General features: G+C 40.2%; 3 protein-coding genes across 3 annotated transcripts in view; all 3 read right to left on the bottom strand.

Moving 5' to 3' along the window:
• Window positions 1–19,592, bottom strand: part of aspscr1 (ASPSCR1 tether for SLC2A4, UBX domain containing) — a 103,924-nt gene that overhangs the window by 556 nt on the left and 83,776 nt on the right. The gene's annotated exons all lie outside the window — the stretch shown is intronic.
• pcyt2 (phosphate cytidylyltransferase 2, ethanolamine) lies at window positions 686–12,394 on the bottom strand. The gene is made up of 12 exons (XM_061050503.1): window positions 12,138–12,394; window positions 8,995–9,083; window positions 7,362–7,523; window positions 7,093–7,244; window positions 6,546–6,587; window positions 5,322–5,460; window positions 5,130–5,212; window positions 4,718–4,795; window positions 4,308–4,373; window positions 3,314–3,379; window positions 2,221–2,309; window positions 686–2,133 (listed from the first exon to the last, which is right to left on the bottom strand). Exons 1-12 carry the CDS (start codon window positions 12,260–12,262, stop codon window positions 2,016–2,018), a joined length of 1,209 nt encoding a protein of 402 aa, XP_060906486.1. The 5' UTR covers window positions 12,263–12,394; the 3' UTR covers window positions 686–2,015.
• sirt7 (sirtuin 7) lies at window positions 15,178–19,569 on the bottom strand. The gene is made up of 10 exons (XM_061050255.1): window positions 19,380–19,569; window positions 19,104–19,241; window positions 18,317–18,421; window positions 18,164–18,234; window positions 17,997–18,069; window positions 17,804–17,902; window positions 17,080–17,316; window positions 16,074–16,154; window positions 15,879–15,985; window positions 15,178–15,599 (listed from the first exon to the last, which is right to left on the bottom strand). The coding sequence occupies exons 1-10, from the start codon at window positions 19,482–19,484 to the stop codon at window positions 15,395–15,397; spliced, it is 1,221 nt and encodes a 406-aa protein (XP_060906238.1). The 5' UTR covers window positions 19,485–19,569; the 3' UTR covers window positions 15,178–15,394.

Here is a 19,592-nt window from a genome sequence, read left to right on the forward strand (position 1 = left end):
AGTGACGTGCCTGGGACACAAACTGCTGAGGCTGCAATTCCAAGTGTAACACCTGTAACCCTGAATACATCCATGTGTATCCGTTTTTGCGTGGCAGGGATGTAGAGTAAATGAGTACAATTAAACAAAACTTTAATTGTACTTTAGCTGCAGTGGGCTAACTCGCAACTTCATAACTTAGCCTGTATGATAAATATGATAGCCTACATTAAGATCATCAGGGCCCACAGAAACACAGGTGTTAGTAATTACTGCAGCTGATTAGAGCCCAGGTGATGATGTCATCAAAAAACTCTAATAACGAGTTGACTGTTACACTACTATGATTAAAAGTCAGTCTGTGCTAATTATAACTATAATATATATAAATACAATTAATAACAAAAAAATAACAAGTATTTTAATTTCTATAAAACCTTTTCTCCTGAGATCTGTTTCAATAATGATTTCCCTACTTATGGACGCATCTCTGTTGGTTTATTTAGTTTATGTTTTGTATTTTTATTTTATATTATTCATATTCTTTCATTTACTTTCCCGTATGCAGCCTACTTTATGCTATTAAATTATTTCATCCATTTTTAATTTGATTTACATGTGCTGCTGTCTTTTACCTGAAATATGTGTAAATTATTTTTTGAATAAAATAATTGGAAAAAAAAGTCATTTTGTGCACACACACACACACACGCACACACACTCAAGGGTTTATTATTTACCGGAAAGTAAAACAAAACAAAAAAACATGGAGTATGGGTATTGGATTTCTATGTTCATAGATGGTTTGACGTGTTTTAGATTTAGGAGCCCTGAAGATATGATGGTATTTGAAGATTTGAGACCCAAAAACAAGTAAATACAGTATTTTGTTTTAATTCCCCCCCCCCCCCCATGCCCTTCATAGGGAGCCTACATTTTTTAACAACTTCTCCAACCCACTTTCTTTTGCAATGATATTCAAATTGTGAAATGAAAATGAAAGCTTATCCTTACAATTTCAGAGCTCTTTTAATATTTACATCAACACTGCATGTGTCTGAGTGGGAGTCCCTGACAGAAGAAGAGTCCATAGTCTGTTATAGCCCTCAGCTGAGTGACTCCTCTGGGGCCCTGGACCCGGCAGATTAAAGTCTCTTTGTGTTTGTAACGAGGTGACGGTTTGCTGTTTTTTGTTTCAATCCGAGAGCAGCATGAGTGGAACAGGGCGGCTCAGATTTAGCAGTTTCTTAGCGGCTGTGGCCTCATTTCACTGATTCACTGAACTGTGAAAATGTGCTGAATCTGCTGATCCAACAAAGATCTCTGTCATCAGGCTGCGCACAGTACACACACACACACTGCTGTAACACGGACATCAGGGGACACTTTGCAATATGACAGTTTTATTTATTAAAAGGGAGATTTACACATTGTTATATAGTGATTGAGAGGTTTAAAATTCTACAGTATTAGTAAAGTGAGTCCTGAGCCTGCCACCAACACATGACGCACAGAATCATATGCCCCATACAACAGAAACAGTAACAAACAGTGAGCTTCGACATTGCATAAGGTTTGCAGAAAAAGTTAGACAACTGGGTCCCAAGTATTTCAGCTCTTGGGTTGTCTTGAAATAAGAAAAGAGGATGTTCTAGTTTTCTGAAAACTAAATTTTGAAAGTGGACTGAGAAAAACGTAAAACGCTTCTTTAACACTAAAACATTAAAATTTCTCTCTGGATGTTTAAAGCGATTCAGCAGGATCAGTTGTTGTATGTGTCAGTTTTTTTTGTCCAGGAAGATCTGTTCTAATCCCACTAGTCTGAAGGAGTCTGTATAGATGGTGAAGCTTACACAGCAGTGTGTAACACGCACACACACATCACAGGATTTTGTACATAGTGGACTTGTAAAGATAGACTGGCTTTACAGGTCGTCTCATGAAGCCGCAGTTTACATCGACATAGACATCTGTCATGGTCAGTTGAGTCCATCCTCTTAAAACTGAGTGCACACAGAACCAGGTCCGAGGTGTCACTAGTGAGCAGCCTCGGCTGCAGCCTCACTCTGATCCTGCTGCTCTTTCCTCTTCATTGCCTCGATCACCGCCATCTCCTTGGCCTCCTTCTTTTGGTTCCTGGCCTCAAACTGCAGCCTGGGAACAAGCAGAGGACAGTAATCAACCAGAGGTGCAAACATTTAAATTGGACAGAGTTCATTTAAAAATGGAGGTTTTCCTGACCTGTTTTCAATGATTCTCTGGACAATGGTATCAGTGGTGAGATTATTCCCAATGTCAATTGTCCTGAATATCCCCCTCTTCTTTGGCTCCTGAGGGAAGAACACCAATACTTTAATCAAAAGAACTCAAAGCAAAAGGTCCCCTCTTATCCTTTGTGAATGAGGGTCTTAATAGATGGACCAAAGAGGGAATGTTAGAAAGTCTGAAGGTTAAAGGTATAAAAACAAACCAATCTGAATTGGTGATCAGACTGCATCAGTCCACAGAGAACTGTATAATTAAAAATGCAACATGAACTAGCTGAACAGTTTTCCTAGCTTGTTCTGCAAACTCTGCTCAGTGTCTTTAATCTCACAAGACTCTCATGTTGACCCTTTTACCTAAGTATGTGCCCCCAGCAGCAAGACAAATCTCAGGAACGGCAGGGCTAAAACATGTAACACTTTTCATCTGACAACTGTGACAACTGGGCAAAGTCTCTGGTTGTCATGGCATCAACAGCCCCTTTTATTTCTGAGGCTTACAAATGTACCGTGTTGTTGAGAGTGATTGCTTGTGAAAGGGTTAAAACGTGATTTATTTTATTTAAGTTCTATTGGATATCAATTTATGAACAAAGACAAACCATAACAGTGAGATAAAGAGCGAGTTCCAATAATGATGCTTAAATGTCATGTAGACTTTATGTTCACAATCAAGGAGAGACTAATGTAAATGTTATTATTTTAGCACAACAACACTGCTTCTGAGCAGAGCTCTGTGATTTGTCCTCATCTCCTGTTAGTGTTCAATTGGCTTTTAGTGTACCAAATCCAATCCAATCAAATCAGCAAAGACAGTAAAAAAAAAAACATTATTGTGAACATGTAAGGTATGGTGTAAAATGAAGACAATCAAATAATAAAGTCTACACTTCTGTGAAGGTAATGGGCAACAACTTAAGGAGTGTCAGAGATGTGGTCCAGGAGAGGTCATAAGGTCAGAGATCTATTTCAGAGCCAGGTAGTGTCAAAAACAATTGTAAAATTGATCTGACCAGAACTCTGTTCTCTATCCGAGCTGTACTCAGGTAGAGAGGAGAGCCTGTACTCACAGCGTAAGGGTCTGAGGAATCCTTGTCTGGAAACACTTCTGTCTTGCCGTGACACACCAGGTCCACCTGCACAGAAACACAAACACACCCTGTTAAACCACCCAGCATGTACAGGGTTATATAAGACATTATTGTTGCAAATACTTTTATCTTCCTTATTCTCACCTCACTGTTTTACCTTTTTCACACATAGTTCTTTAGTGGCTCACAAATAAACTGGTGTCTGTGCTTAGTTTTTCCAAAAGGAAATGATTCCTAGTCATCGTTTAACAAAACTCATCTAGTTTCGACCTGAAAGAGGCCCTTTAAGCAGCAACAATATGAGTAACATGTCAACAACAAAAACATAAAGCAGACATTTTTTATTTATCTAAGGTTTGGAGATATGGATGACATGTCTGCAAGTTCATTATTTATTAAAGTAGATGTTTTTCCTTCTGTCCACAAGGGGGCACCACATGTTTCAGTTTGGGCACTTTTGTAGTTGCAATCTACATAAATAATGTTTTTACATTAAGGCCAAGTATTGTTTTAAAAACGTAGAAAAATAAAAGTGCTCAAGATTTTATTTTATGTAGTATTTTGATTACAATGGAAATGTGCTGGTTGTCTTTTTTTAATACATAGTAAGTATTTCAGAAGCTTTCTTGCAATCTTTCCACATCAACACTGTGAGAAAGCTGTAGCTTTCCTGCTTAACTATGCTCATCCCCAAAGCCAAAGACAGAGAGAGAGAGAGAGAGAGAAATGGAGAGAGAGAGAGAGAGAGAGAGAGAGAGAGAGACGAGCGACTCAACCACTGATCCACAATCACCCCAAGGCCAGACCTCAGAGTATCTGTGACCTTTGTGTCTGTACAGCAGCAGTTTAAAAGTTTGAATGTCTGATTTTTTTTTTTGTTAAATATAAAAACCTGCTATTTTCAAAAAGGCCCTCCCTAAATCTTTAAATCTAAAGAAAAAACAAAGAAGTCAAGTCTTCAAATGTAACTCACCTTGAAGTGATCCAACAGGTCTTTGCCCACCGCATAGGGCGCTCCAATCACCACCTCTCCCACGTACTATACAGAGACAGACAAGAACAATGTCATTTGTGATTTTTTGTAATGATTAAGCTTTTCATGCAATGCAAAGGTGTTCTTATTGTTTACTGGTTAAACTTAATCTCTTCTTCATCATTGGCGTGGATTAAAAGTGAAGACACGTTTGTTTTGTCTAATGTTCTAATAAGTGCTTTCAACCTTCACACACACACAGTGCAGAGGGGGGACAGAGACTTGTTGTTCAGATAGCTGAGCAGCAGGAATGGAGGAATCAGAGCCAAGTTCAGGCTTCAGTGCTGTGAGCATGCATGTTAGAAATACATCCAACTGTGCTAAATGTTTAAAGGTCTGTGAGGACTCACCCGACAGGCCAGCACACTCAGCGTCCTCTCATGGATGTTCATGATTGGATAGTTCTTCCCCTTGTACCGATTCACTTCCTGAGGAGGATGAGGAGTTTATTAACATGACTTCACATTTGACCTCTTGGATAAACAGTTAAAACACTTCAATCAAAATCACAGAAGGGTTCAATTATTGTCTAAAACTGCAAACAGTTCAGAAGGACGTCTTTCTTTTAAACAGTAAAAATGTCTGAGCCACTCTCACCTGAACTTGTCCCAAAAACTTGTTCCACTTATCTTAAAAAATGCTGAAACAGCAGGGAGCGGTGAACTTCACACCCGGTTTTGATTTATCTTTCCTAAGATCTGTGTGTGTGTGTGTGTGTGTGTGTGTGTGTGTGTGTGTGTGTGTGTGTGTAATTAGATGTACCTGGTCAAAGTGCAGTCCTACAATGACGTAGGGCCTCTCCGCCTGCTTATAGACCATCTCTAAAAAGTCGACATGGCCGATGTCTGCAAGGAATATGTGGTCAAGGCAAAAACAACTAAATGTAGCAGATAATAATCTTTACAAGTGTTCATAGCTCAGTCAGATCCGGTCATTCCTACACAATAAGGATACGGAAGAGGTCGAATGCCCCGGCCACATAGATGATGGTGTCTCCAGGCTGAGGCTCCTTTCCTGAGGCGAACTGGATGATCTTCTGGGACGTCTGGAGGAACTGAGACACTCCTGTCCATGGACTGTGGCCTTTAGGACCCTTGAACCAAACAGAAGACACAAGCTTAGAACTAAGAAAATGTAATAAAGGCCAGCGCTGAGTTGCACCAGCTGTGGGTTCATTCAAACGTAGCCTTGTTTGAATGTCATTTCTAATTTAGGATGGAGTTTACCCACTACTAACATTTAAGGTGTTGACCAGCTATAAGATAGTTTCAACATAGGCAGAAGTTACAACTCAAGTCTTACACCTAGCTCCTGGTAGGTGTAAAGTCCATACGGTTGTCATGGTGAAATCGTTTTGAAAGATGAGGGATGAGGAGGAGCAGAGGGGTTTTACCGGCTGTTTGTGTCTGCACTTCATTCACCAATGAGAGACTGAATCCTTTAGAAATGGAAGATGACTTTGTTTTGTACTCCTGCTTTTGTTTTCAATGAGCAGAGCCGCGCAATAAGAGTGACGTTAAATTACCTTAAGTTGTTGGGGGCACCGGTAGCCTAGTGGTTAGTGCGTCAACCCCATGTACAGAGGCTTAAGTCCTCGAGAGCGGGTGGCATGGGATCGAATCCGCTCTGTGGCTCCATGTCATTCCCCACTCTCTCTCTCTCTCTCTCTCTCTCTCCCCGGTTTCTGACTCTATCCACTCTGTCCTATCTCTAGAATAAAGGCATAAAAAGCCCAAAAATAAATCTTAAAGAAAAGACGTATTACTTTTTGTTGTAGCTGAAGATTTTCACCACTTGATGATGCTGTTGATATTCTACACTCACTGTTAAAGGCACCAGAGGCGACACTGTGAAAAACACTACACCAAGAAAAATGCTTTTCACTGATTGGTCACATGAACTTGAAACGTCATTACTGCGACAATATTTTGGTTGGATTGGGCGTTAGGCTCTCCTACTTAAGATGAACCTTACATCCTGAGGTGTAACCAAACAGTGACACCTCAGTTACAAATTAACTAGATTAAACTTTGCACCATAATTTAAGACAGAGCTTATAAAGTGCTGGTGCATACAGGCCACAGTTCCATTAGTTCCACTAGTATCAGATATCTTCTACAATCATGTTTCATTTACAAAGTTTAATTTAAATAAAAGTTAAGTAAAAGTGCTACTTACTTTCCCAAAGTTGTCTGTATGCTGCTGGTAATCTGGGGTATCCTGCACCAATCATTAGGGGAGGAAAACAAATAAATAAATCATTGCTCAGACTTAATAACGTGTATACACACATAGAGACTCTGAAATCAGAGTTGTATATAGAGGAGTTGAAGTGACTAGACTTAGACTTTAGACTTTACTTTATTGTCCCCAAGGGGAAATTATTTTCCACTTCACAGTACAGTCATGAACAGCACGCCAACAGATAATCACAGATGGACAAACACAACAAGATAACATGCATACAAATATATAGACAGAGTGGGACTGGGGTGTTTTTATTTTGGCCTTTTGTTGAGGGCTGCTATGGCTGTAGGCACCAGGCTTGTGTGTGGCAAAGCCTTCATATACAGCCTTAGTATTGAGACTGTTACCATACATCAGGACTTGCTCTGGCTACATGTGCAGCAGTAAATACTGTTGGAAATGTAATGAAGCACACAATAATGCCTAATAAAAGCTGCTATCATTGTTTAATATTTGGTATGAAAGCAGCTTATCTCACCATGTTGCTGTGATGGGTTTTGGTCATGAGGAGCATCCGTCCCACCAGGTCGGTGGTGGAAACGCCCTGTGTGCGTCTACATTCCCGGTAACGGCCCTCGCGCTTCACCTCCTCATACGTGTCCTTACCATCGACCGTCAGTGTGATGTCATCTAGTCAACAAAAACATTGATGTTACTCCACGATCACATGTGTTGGTTTGTTCTGATCTCTCTGTGTGTGCTGAGGACACGAGGCAGGGGTCAAAGATTTGCCCTCTGCTGGCTCACCTCCGTGCACGCAGAAGTCACAGTTGTATTTGTCCAGAGTCTCCAGCGTGGTGACGTAGGGTGCTCCTTCTACGATCTCATCCACCCACTTAATGGCCCGTACCATCTTGTACCGTTCCTCCTGAGTGAAGACCGGGGGGCCCTTGTGCTTGGAGATCTCAGCTTTAAGTGAAGAAAAAAGTGATCTTTTGTTAATGACTGGCACATCACCAACATCTGGATTGACCCTGAATAACTGTTTATCTACAGCTATTTTACAAAGCAGATGTTCCACTAACTTTCTCTCCAGTTAGTTTTATTTTCTTTTATGTTTCCAACTACAACATATTTAACATTATAATGAGAAAATTGCTTTTTCTGTGCATGTCTTTTACAGCTATTTGCAGAGCAGCTACAAGAGATGAGAACAGCTGGCTGGTTTTACAATTGATATGTGGTGACTGATCAGAAAGTGTAGCAGGCCTAGTTGTGTTTCTATTATGGAGATCAAACATTATAATATCATCAAAAAAAGCATGAGACACTCCTCTGATTGGTTCCATGACATGAGCTTAAAATGATGTCAAATGGAAAGTAATTCCAAATGACATCATCAATGAATAAACACAAAGTGATGTGTTTTACTTCATTATATAAAATAAGTATTACTAACTGTTTAACTTTAGTTATGAAAAATAAACAGGAGGGTAGTTTAGTGAACGTTTGCAAAGACTGCAGATGTTATATTGATTTGTAATTTAACCGTATTGAATTTGTTGAATTACTACAGTGCAAATGAATCAACAGATCAGCGTCTATGTTAATATTTTGAATCAGGCCGTCATAAAAAATGGAAACACAGAGAAGAAAGAGTTTATAAAAAATGTACATTAGAACAAGTAGAAACAGAGGTCCACTTTCTCCTCATCTGCTCGCTGTATGAAGCTGTCAGAAAGAGCGTCCTGAGCCAGGTCACAGACACAGAGCCACACGAGGATCTAATGAGACTACGTTCATCAATTTATACTTTCAGCCACACAATTTGTAAATGACTGCTACCTTTTAAGACAAGACGGGTAGTTTGTTCACTTCATTTAGATTATTTTTGTAATACTTTAATTGTAATTGATTTTATTATATTTTTTGTATTTTTGCAGATGTTTATATGTATCTATTGAAAAGTGTATACAATAAGATATAACATAATTGTTAACTGTTTTATATGTTCTATTATTGTTGATTGTTTTGATCATTTTTGGCTTGGTAATAATGGTTATTACCCTTCATGCCAATAAAGCATCTTGAACTTTAACTTAAAATATGCTGGAGTGAGTGTAGTTCTAAGACAGATACCTTCAAAAACCTTCAAACACATTTGAGAATTACAGGACGCTTACATCTATTACAAAACCATGTTTATTACAAGAGACATGATTCTCACAGAGGTCGGCTCAGTTTCTGTCTTTCATTACCCTGGTGTGTTGTCTCTATGGCCTTGTGCAATGCTGTGTTTATTTAGATTTTATCAACATTAATGCTGTTGTTCTTTGTCTGTAGAGAACATAAAGTCATTCACAGCTGAGTTTTAGTGGTTAAAAAAAGATCTCACAGACGTATCGACACCAGGATGTGTGTTTGTGTTTGGCCGGCTTACCGTCTGTATGCACGCCGACTATGAGGTAATCTCCCATGGCTTTGGCCTGCCTCAGCTGGTTGGAGTGACCATAGTGAACCATGTCATAACTGTGGAGACGGAGAGAAGAGACAATGAGCTCATCAGCGAGGGAATGAGAGACACTGCTTGAATGACTCAAACTATACATTACAAACAACAAATAGGGATGTGTCCTTAACAATTAGCATATTAATGATCTTTTAAAGTTCTCTCTGCAGGTTAGCACTGATTGACTTCTTATGTATCACTGTGTTTTTTGTCTTTCCTTATCTTCATTTTATTCACTTCTCATCAAGACCCTGTAGTTCAGAGCACCATGTGCAGTCTTTGTTTTAAATCAAGCATTTTAAACCCTTAAACACAGAGAGATTTTTTTACTATTGTGGTTAATAACGCTAAAGTTTACTGGGAGAAAGGTAACGACCTGAGTAACCACGGATTGGATGTGCTAATGTTTATTTACTTTCTGCTATTCAGTAACTTCTGTAGTTAATGTTTGTAGTGCCGTGACTTTTTAAAAATGGAAGCCAATGTGTGTTCTCCAATATTAAAAAAACAAACTCAAAGTATAAACTGAATTCAACACCAAGTCTTTTTGGATCAATTCATTCTGAGAAAATTCTTCTCTTCAGGTCCTGAAGAGATGTTCCTCACCTCCAGTAACGTTTGTTCAGGTTTTTAATGAAGATGTTCTTTTTTTTGTGCCCTGCAGCTTTACATTTTTTTTAAAAGTGACAGGATGGTCCACTTTCTGCAAGAGCTGAGCAGCTGGCGGCGTGGAGTTCAGAGTGTGAAAGGAACCAAGAGTATACTCATATTAGACATTCAAATATGAGTAATATCTCACTAAGATGACTGATGTTAGTTAAACCAATAAACTGTATTGAGTGACAGTGAGAGGAGATAAATACAGAGTCAACTTCCTCGACGCCATTACTCAGACCTGTACACCTCTATTTCACCATTATGATCACACTATTGTATTTCTGGGTTTATAAACAACTAATGAGACCCCTTTAATAAAGATCTCATCCATCTGTCACTGTGCTTCCAACGCGCAGACCTCTCCTCTATAATGACATTAACGCAAGCTGTTAGTGTGACTCTCTTAACCATAATCCCCCGACATCCCTCACCTCACCTGGACAGGATCAGCTGGACACTATGCTCACAGTCTTCTTGTTTAGTGTGAGGAACATTTAGATCAGAGTTTGTAAAGTCATGATTTTACACTAATGACACTTTAAGGACAGTTATAGTGTTGGAGAAAAGAGCGTAACACAGCTTAGTGATCCCTTTTTTTACTGGTTTGCTTTTGGGTTGTTTTCTGTAAGACAGTGTACAACTGTAAATGTATTTCTCTCTTAAGTTTAATTGAATGGAGTCAGAAAATAATAAAAGAAGAACATGTGTAGAAGCCTGGAAGCTTTCAGAAAATGTTATAATCGTACATATCCTTCAAATAACTAGACAGAACAGAAATGTATTTTAAGAATACATTTTTTTCAACGCTCACCTATGGTCATGAGCTATGGGTAGTGACCGAAAGAATAAGATTGTGGATACTAATGGCCAAAATGTGTTTCATCCGGAGGGTGGCTGGGCTCAGCCTTAAAGATAGGGTGAGGAGCTCAGACATTTGGGGGGAGCTCGGAGTAGAGTCGCTGCTCGAAAGGAGCCAGTTGAGGTGGTTTGGGCATCTGATTAGGATGCCAACTGGACCCCTCCGTTTGGAGGTTTTCCAGTCACGGGGTTGACCCAGAGTTCGTGTTGGAGGGGTTATATATCCTGTCTAGCCTGGGAACGCCTCGGATTCCCCAGGAGGAGCTGGAAAACTTTGCTGGGGAGAGGGAAGTCTGGGTTGAGTTACTGCTCTTGCTACCACTGAGACCCAACCTCGGAAAAGTGGAAGAAAATGGATGGATGGATGGTTGGATGGACACTTTTTTTTCAGATTCCCTGATTTCCCTGATTTGGTGTCCCCTGAACCCACAAATAGTACAAAGTGTTAAGTTAAGATATCAACCATGAAATAAATACATAAGTTCTTCTAAACGAACAGCCCTATAATATTCAATCTAAACATCTTTGCCGATCTGCTGCTCTTTTTCTCTCTTGTCTCATACCATTTCATCTATCATACAACGTCTCACCTCTGCCCTCTTCTGACCCATCAAAAAGAGGGAACCCCTGTCCACCACACCAACATGTTGCTTTTCATCGTAATGAACGACATGTGCACTATGTTGGTTATTTATAACCACCAGTCCACCACATGAGATGAGTAATATGTCAGACCAGTTATCAGCAAACTACTCAACAGACCACTTCCCTCTGCAGCCAGAAGGTCCACACAAGAAATGAATGCACAGCATGATTCAAGTCAGTTGTGACTTCAGCTGCATCACAAAGAGGGTCATGGTTTTTCCCTCATAGGAAAATGATGAAAAGGTAAAGCTTACAACAATAAAATGACAAGACATTAATTTCTTACTTATAAATGTCACTCACAACCAACACAGAGATGCTTGGGTCATACTGACAGACAGACAGAGTAAATTAAGGTCATTGTGTTCCCAAAATTCCCCAAATAAGGTCAATACCCAAGACAAACATAAGCAACTACTCAAGGATCTTTCTCACTACTAACCAGAGTCTGTTTCCGGTATGGATATGGTTTCATACACCGTAATATCCTTCATAACCTCAGCCTCACCATGAGGTCATGAGAATGTGGACAGACATGACCTTAGCCCCATCGCACTACATAACAGACAACCTTATATCGAGTATAGAAGACAGCAGCTGTACTACATGATCATTGTGGCATTGGTTTTGGGCTGCTGGAGCAGAAAAAAACACGATGATTTGCTTTAATTGTACGTGAAAACACAAAGTGAGTCAGTGTTAATATAAAGCTATAACATGGTTATTAAGGTAGTTCGGGATGACGACATATTAAAACTCCTGTTGCTTAGTTACAAACTGCTAAAGTAAGAAGCTAGCTAGCATTAGCATTCTCCCCACTATGAGTTGCTGGTGTGCATTACATTATGGTCACGTGTGTTTTACAAACTGTGAGGCGAGTTTATTAAAAACCGTGTCCGGGTACAGAGACTCACCAGCCGTCACACCACAGCCGTACGACCCGCTTCCTTTTCTCCGGGCTGCACACTGAACTCCTGCTCTCACTACTGCCGGCTTCATCCCGCTGACTGTCGGTAGAGCAGTGGCCGTTTTTGATCATATCGAAACACCTCCCAGTTAAAAACAGAAGTTAAAAAAAGACGTTCACTAAAAGACTATTTATAAAGGACGTATTCTCGTCCGCCTCAGGTTTGGACAGGACAGAGAGTGACACCGACCGGCCAACGCCTCCGAGCTCATGCCCTACGTCACACCCTACGTCACATCGAACGAATCCTCTCCCGCTGACGTCACTGTCACGTGATCCGATCCTTCAAAGAGTGTTTTTGAGCAAATCTATTTTCTTTTCTGTTCGTTTCTTTCACTACATTTAAAAGGGAACAAAAGTGTTTCTTTAACTCATCATGATTAATTAGACAACCTTTGACTTTTAGTTACTTTACAGATTAAGATTTTACAAGCTGGCATAAAACACATTTTATGTTGTTGAATATTAGGTTCAGATTGTAATACAACCTGGAGATTGTCAGTTAAACTGCACGACTACTTTAGATTATTTGGATAAAATACTTTTTAATTAAAAAATAATCTCTGGCAAATGTTTCACTACATGATTTCTGTTCTGTTTAAAGATAAAGATAAACTTTATTGATCAACATGGGGGAAATGTTTGTGTTACAGCAGCTCAAGAAAACAGGAAACAGGAATATAATTATTACAAATAAAAATAAAAATAGAACATATTTACATCACTTAAATAAAAAAATACAATAATAGAATATTACACGGTATCCACTTCCACTTGTGGAAAGAGTTATTGTTATTAAAAACACACATTAAACACACATTAATGAGATCATAAAGCCCCTGTGAGAAGTTTTAACTGATTATAAAACAGATTGATCTTTATAGTGACACTTCATAATGTCCTTTAAAAGCAAACAAGACCATCTGTGACAAGCTAGACTATTTTTTAGTTACCTTAATGCCTGTAACTGTCAACACAGGGTATTTGTCGGACGAGATGATTCCCAGCACACTTAAGAAACAGCCTTTTTAACAGCAAATATTTGTGATTAACAATGCAGTCGATTGTTACAGAGAGTAGAAAGATGTATGTGGTGTGAAAACCTTACCTGTTCAGGTACTCAGGACAAGATCAGTGAAGAGATAAGACCTATCGGTTTGTCCAGGGGGATGCTTAAATCGACACAGATAAACACAGAAGGTAAGGTGTCTTTTATCAAAAGATTTTTATATTTATTTAACTCATAATACAGCAGGAAAGTTAAATATTTGTCAGAGTTTACTTCTCAGACTACAGTCACAGTTTGGAAGTGAACTGTGTGCTGTGCTTTTAAACACCAGATAACACTTGACAGATGTCAATTCATAGTCACATCGTTTAGATTGCAAATTGGGTTCTATTTGTAATAAGCCAAACAAGCACAATTACCTCTTATAAAACTAACAAGTATTACCGTGCTGTAAGAGGTTACACAAGAGTAATTTGAAGTCTATAAATAAAGTGTACAATATAAAAATACTTATATTTAAAACAACTGACCAGAACAATAAAATTGATACAACATATTAGAATCAGAAACTTTATTGCCTCACAAATATAACATTTTTCGTGTGTGAAATACAATAAAACGAAGGCGTCTCCACATCCAGTTTGACCTCTGGTTTGGATATTAGGAATACTGAACACTGGTGCCTATTCTGATGGAACATGAGGTTTTTATTCACATTGGATCTCCCTGAGCTATATCAAGAGAGACACATTTTGCAATCACTTAAGTAAACAGTAACTTTAATATGACAAACAGAGGACTGTTCAAAAATCCTTCTTTCTTACACTGTTGTGGATAAAAAAAAAAGTTGACAACAGCAGAGTCTCTGCATTAAGATTAAATGTAAACATAGGAGAAATCAACAACTGCAGTAAACAAAGCTACAGTACTCGCTGTACTTTAGAGCCTGAAAACCTGAGGAGAGGTGACAGCGGATGGAAGGAGACTGTTGTTCAAAATATATATAACTGAAGTCAACAAATTCATTCAAAACATATATCAATGTAAATAAACTACATTCAACAACATTTTCTGAAAAAAAAAAAAAATTACTACAAAAACATGTAGAAACTGTTTAAACAGTCAAATCCTCTTAAATCTCTCATCAGTTAGAGCTGTGAAGTTCAGGAAACAGAAATTTGGCCATTAGTATCACGCTGATCTTCTCATGTTTTCTAGTCATAATCAAACACGATGCCACCTTGAATGAGCTTATATACAGTATCCTTAGACATCAGTAATTCAAACACCTACATAATGTTAAATCCAGCAGCACGTTGCACATCTAATAAGTTATTGTAATGCACCATGTCACAACTTGTGATAACACTCGTCTTGTGTTTTTGCTCTGAGCACCACTTTTCAAATGTAGAAGTCAGGACTTTGAACAAACACTGTCGTTGTTGTTTTTATCAAACACTCAAGAGTGAACAGCCAGCAGACTGTCAGGAGGTATTTGTTGACTTTGACAAGAAAAAAAAAATTGTAATCACACAACCCACCTTCAACACATCCAGCTATGTTTCCTTTAAGGTGTAAAAACCAAAGCCACTTTCAGACCTTGCTAATACTTCAATCTGCAGGTTGTATACGATTATATGTTGATGTTGCAAAATTACATTTACAAATACTCAAAGTTATTTCCTTTGCACACACACACACACACACACACACACACACACACACACACACACACACACACACACACACACACACACACACACACACACACACACACACACACACACACACACACACACACACACACACACACACACACACACACACACACACACACACACACACACACACACACACACACACACACACACACACACACACACACACACACACACACACACACACACACACACACACACACACACACACACACACACACACACACACACACACACACACACACACACACACACACACACACACACACACACACACACACACACACACACACACACACACACACACACACACACACACACACACACACACACACACACACACACACTCCATTTGGCTAAATGAACCAGAGGCATATCAGCACCCTGGAGTCAAATTCATCCTCATTATAGGACTGAAATAGTAATCCACTGTTGGGATTGATCTCTTTGCATACGTCATCCAATGTGTCTTTAAGCCTATGCAGCTTTTTTCTTCTTCCTTCCTTTGCGATAGCCTCGTCCAAACCAGCCGCCCTGTACAGCTGTGGCTTCCTCTGCCTGCTTCCTGCAGTCAGGTAAGCTCTCCTCCTGCCCATTAGGGGGCGCTATGACCTCACGAGTGCGGCTGTCATCCTCTTCTGGCAGCAAAGGAGTGGCTAGACTGAAGATTGGGTCCTCCAGTCTGGTAGGACAGAAAAAGGTAACTTAGAGTAAAAAAAAAACTGGATTTACTTTCCTATTTTCTGTGCGCGGGAGAGAGAATCTTTGGGGATACTCATAAATACAAATCTTGACCTAACTTGAATAATGCATGTGAAATCAATGTGAGTCACTTAATAATTTTCACTTCTATCACTTAAATGGAAAACCTTAGCTCTGACAAAAGTCAATAGAAAAGATTATTTTACAGAAATACAGTTCTCATAGAAAATTAGATGTAATTACATCCTGTGGTCCTTACCGGTCATACACAGGAATCTGTATGCTCAGCTCCTCCATTAGCAGCCTCATGACATCATCGCATTTGCCATTTATTTTCAGTACAGCCAGATCATCTTTTGGAGTCCACTATGGGAAAAAAGCAGAGTCATATAACTTGCTTTGATTCACCACTGCTGAACTAACCTCTTTCAGGAAGAATTCCACTTAAATGTACCTGGAGGTTGACAATGTAGAGTTTTGGCCTTCTGTTTGCTGGTCTGTTCATGCTCCACAGACAGGCATATTTCTTCAGCACCTAGAATTTAAAAAAAAATCATTAGCATACCTTGTAACCTTGTTTACATGATATGCATTGACTACTGCAACTCCCTACTGGAAGGACTTCCTGCATGCACTATCAAACCCCTGCAGGTGATCCAAAACACAGAAGCGTTCAACTTACCCTACGCTAACTTGACTGATTGTCAAACTACCAAAAAAAGCACCCAGTTACTGCTAGCATCAAATTTAAAACTCTGCTGCTCACTTACAGAACAGCAACAGAAACACTCCTCCTTACCCAAACTCTATAATCCAGGTCTAAACTCGCTCACGCTACACTCTGCCAATGAAAGGCGTCTGATCCAACCTTCACAACAGGAACCAAAGTCTCTAACTAAACTTCTTATCTGTCGCTCCATGGTGGTGAACAAACTACCAAACTCCATTAAATATGCAGAATCCCTTTACACCTTTATGAAAAAGCTAGACCCAGCTGAGTCCTCCAGAGTCTGTGATTAGAGCCGCTTCCCTAGCAACCGCCTGCTCTTCATAGTAACGGTTTCTTCTCCTTCCAAACGGCGTGCTTTCAGGTTATGGAAGACCTTTGCTATGCGCAATTGGCCAATCACACTCAAGTATATAACCCAGCTGTGTAATAATATCAATCACTTCTATTATGCTGCGGATGTGTGTTCAGTTAAATGCACTTGGTTGTAAAATGGATGCACAGCCAATTTTGTTGTACATTTGTCATGACAACAGAGCCACGGTCTTTTTTTCAACCATCATGTGTGACTTAACATCTCCTAGCAGTACACGCAAAGAGCTTTGTTAAAAAATACTCGTATTCAAAAAGAGGTTAATAATGTAATTTCAAGATTAATGAACGTTATAATCTATGATGTCTAATTTTAATAAACTGCATTATATTTACAAGCACAGGTGGATATAAACTCTACCTTTAGACTGGAGCCTAAGCAGAGAATAACGTCGGCCATGTTGGCAGCCTCTGCAGCTCCCTTCCAGTTGAGAGGTTGCTCCAGTGTCCCACGTTCTCCGAAGTGGACTATGGTGTCCCTGAGTTCGCTTCCACAGTGGCTGCACCTGCGACCTGTACCGTGTCTGTGCAGCGATGTCCGCTCTGTCACGTCGAACAAACGCACACACTCTCTGACTGGAGAACAGGATGTACACACCTGAGGAGAAGATAAACAGACACATTCTCAGGGTAACTTTATTAATCTGTCAATTTCTGATCAAAAATATTTTGAAAGAAATGCGCAGAATCTCTAGAGTCAGGAGGTTAAATGGAAAACAGACTTGAGCTTGTACAATGCGTTTCTATTCTTCTGACTACTCAAAGAGCTTTTACACACTGATGTCAGAGGCTTCTATGTTAGGTGTCCTTTAGTAGTAACTAATCTCATTCATACACATCCAACCGCCAACAAGCAGCTGGAGCAACTTGTGGTTAAGTGACTTGCCAAAGGACACATAGGACATGTGTTGGAACTGGGGATTGAACCCCCCAACCTTCTGGTTGAAAGACAACCGACTCTACCACTGAGCCAAAGCTGCCTGCTGGGTTGTAATTCTTTGGTTTGAGAGTGACTGGAGGAGAAAAGCTGAGGACAAGAGCAGTGTGTGCATGTGAGCGAGAAGCTGGAGCTGTGTGTTTCTCACCTCGATAAACATGTTTCCATGAAGCTCAGACAGAGCTTGTCTGGACAGTCCGCTACGCAAGTGGAGTCCATCGCAGTTTTGAGAAACAACATGCTTCACCTTAAAGGACAAACACACAGAGACACACTCTATGAAAATACAATGATAGGCACAATAAGAACAATGAACAATTAATAATCTAGGTCTGACATACCAGTGTTTCCTTATGAAGCATCTTTATGCACATGTGTGTGACGGTCGGCTCAGCTTTACTCAGGTCAGACGAGCTGTTTAGAAAGTGAAACAAGACGGTAAGTTCCCGAGTAAATACCCTTCAAAAGATTAGTGTGATTATTAGAGACGAAAGATGTCATATCACACCTGACTGTCCGGCCCTTCTGCAGCTGTGTCCACACCCCGTTAGGACCCCTGTAGTCTGGGATGGAAGCTGCCTGAAAGGAAATACACCATCAGTCCTGTTTAAGGAAGTTTGAAGAGAAAAGGGAGCTAAAGATGCAGCAGAGTTTGGCGTACCGTACTGATACCGGCTCCAGTGTAAACCACCAGGTGTTTAGCTTGTTTGACTGCATCAGCGAGCTGTCTGACTTTATTTCTCAGCTGATCGGCATCATCAAACACCTGCGGATAGGTCACGGGGGGGGGGGGGGGGGGGGGGGGGGGGGGGGGGGGGTTAAAATGGAAAGCACACATTTGTTTTGTATTAAGCAACAGCCACAACAGATTTATGTCATTGTTGCTCAAAGTCAATAGACACAATAACAGAGAAAAACAAAGCATTTTCAGATCCAAGTAGCACCTCTTTTTTTCTAATAATCGACTGGTTTATATTTGATATTTCTTAAACTGATGGTCGCGACAGAGCAAGAACATTCAAACAGCAGGATTCCTTCTCTGGAGACTATGAACACATGCCTTTAGTCTTTCAAACATGTCATATCTGTAGAAAGAAACAGTGCTATTTTTGTAAATTTAAAATTTAAAAAAAAAAGTTTGCTGAGCTGAGAGAAAACGTCCTGCTGAAAGTAAACATGTTACGCAGAGCTGGGATGAGGGCTTGTCCTTTCATTATGGCAAAAGTCCCTTGTGTTTATTTCAAATACACACAATTATTTTCAGACTTAAATCTCTAGTACCTTTTCTTTGTGAAGTTTGTTTCATCCACAGCCTATGACTGGCACACCTGGAGTCAGAAACCATTGAAGTAACCTGAACCTGAAGCAACCTTCTTGATTCTTCACCAGGTGATCATAGACACCCATTCAGTTAGGTATCTTGATAGCAAACACTCCCTGGCCCTCACCTCCTCCTGCTTCCTCTTGAGCACAGTGCTGCGGACTTGTCTCCTGCAGAGCTCCTCCACAGTCTCTCTGTGCAGCAGTAACACAGCGGCCTCCTCCTCAGACCGCTCAGCCTCCGGTTTCTTCAGGACCCGCCCTACCTTCAGTTCACAGGAGAACAGAGAAACCGGGTCACACTCACCGGATAATACACCCAGGACACAATTAACACCCGCTACTAGCCGGCTAGCTTGACTTATCTAGCTAGCGGCTGTAAATGTGCTGCTGGCTCGTCTTACCAGTCTGAAAGTTCTCCTCTCGCTCTCTCGTTGGAGTATTTTGGCTTTTTCCAAAGCTTTTCTTTCCGCCCGTAAAGATACACCGGTGTCTGCCTCCTCTGCCATGCTGCTTGAACTCAGCTGAGAAGCAGCTCTCTATTCAAAACACTGCTTAAAGCCCAGTGACCAGAATCACCCGGACGTTTACCGAGTAAAGTTGAGTTTAAACCGCGT

The sequence above is a fragment of the Labrus mixtus genome, chromosome 2 (assembly GCF_963584025.1).
Source record: "Labrus mixtus chromosome 2, fLabMix1.1, whole genome shotgun sequence".
Taxonomy (NCBI): domain Eukaryota; kingdom Metazoa; phylum Chordata; class Actinopteri; order Labriformes; family Labridae; genus Labrus; species Labrus mixtus.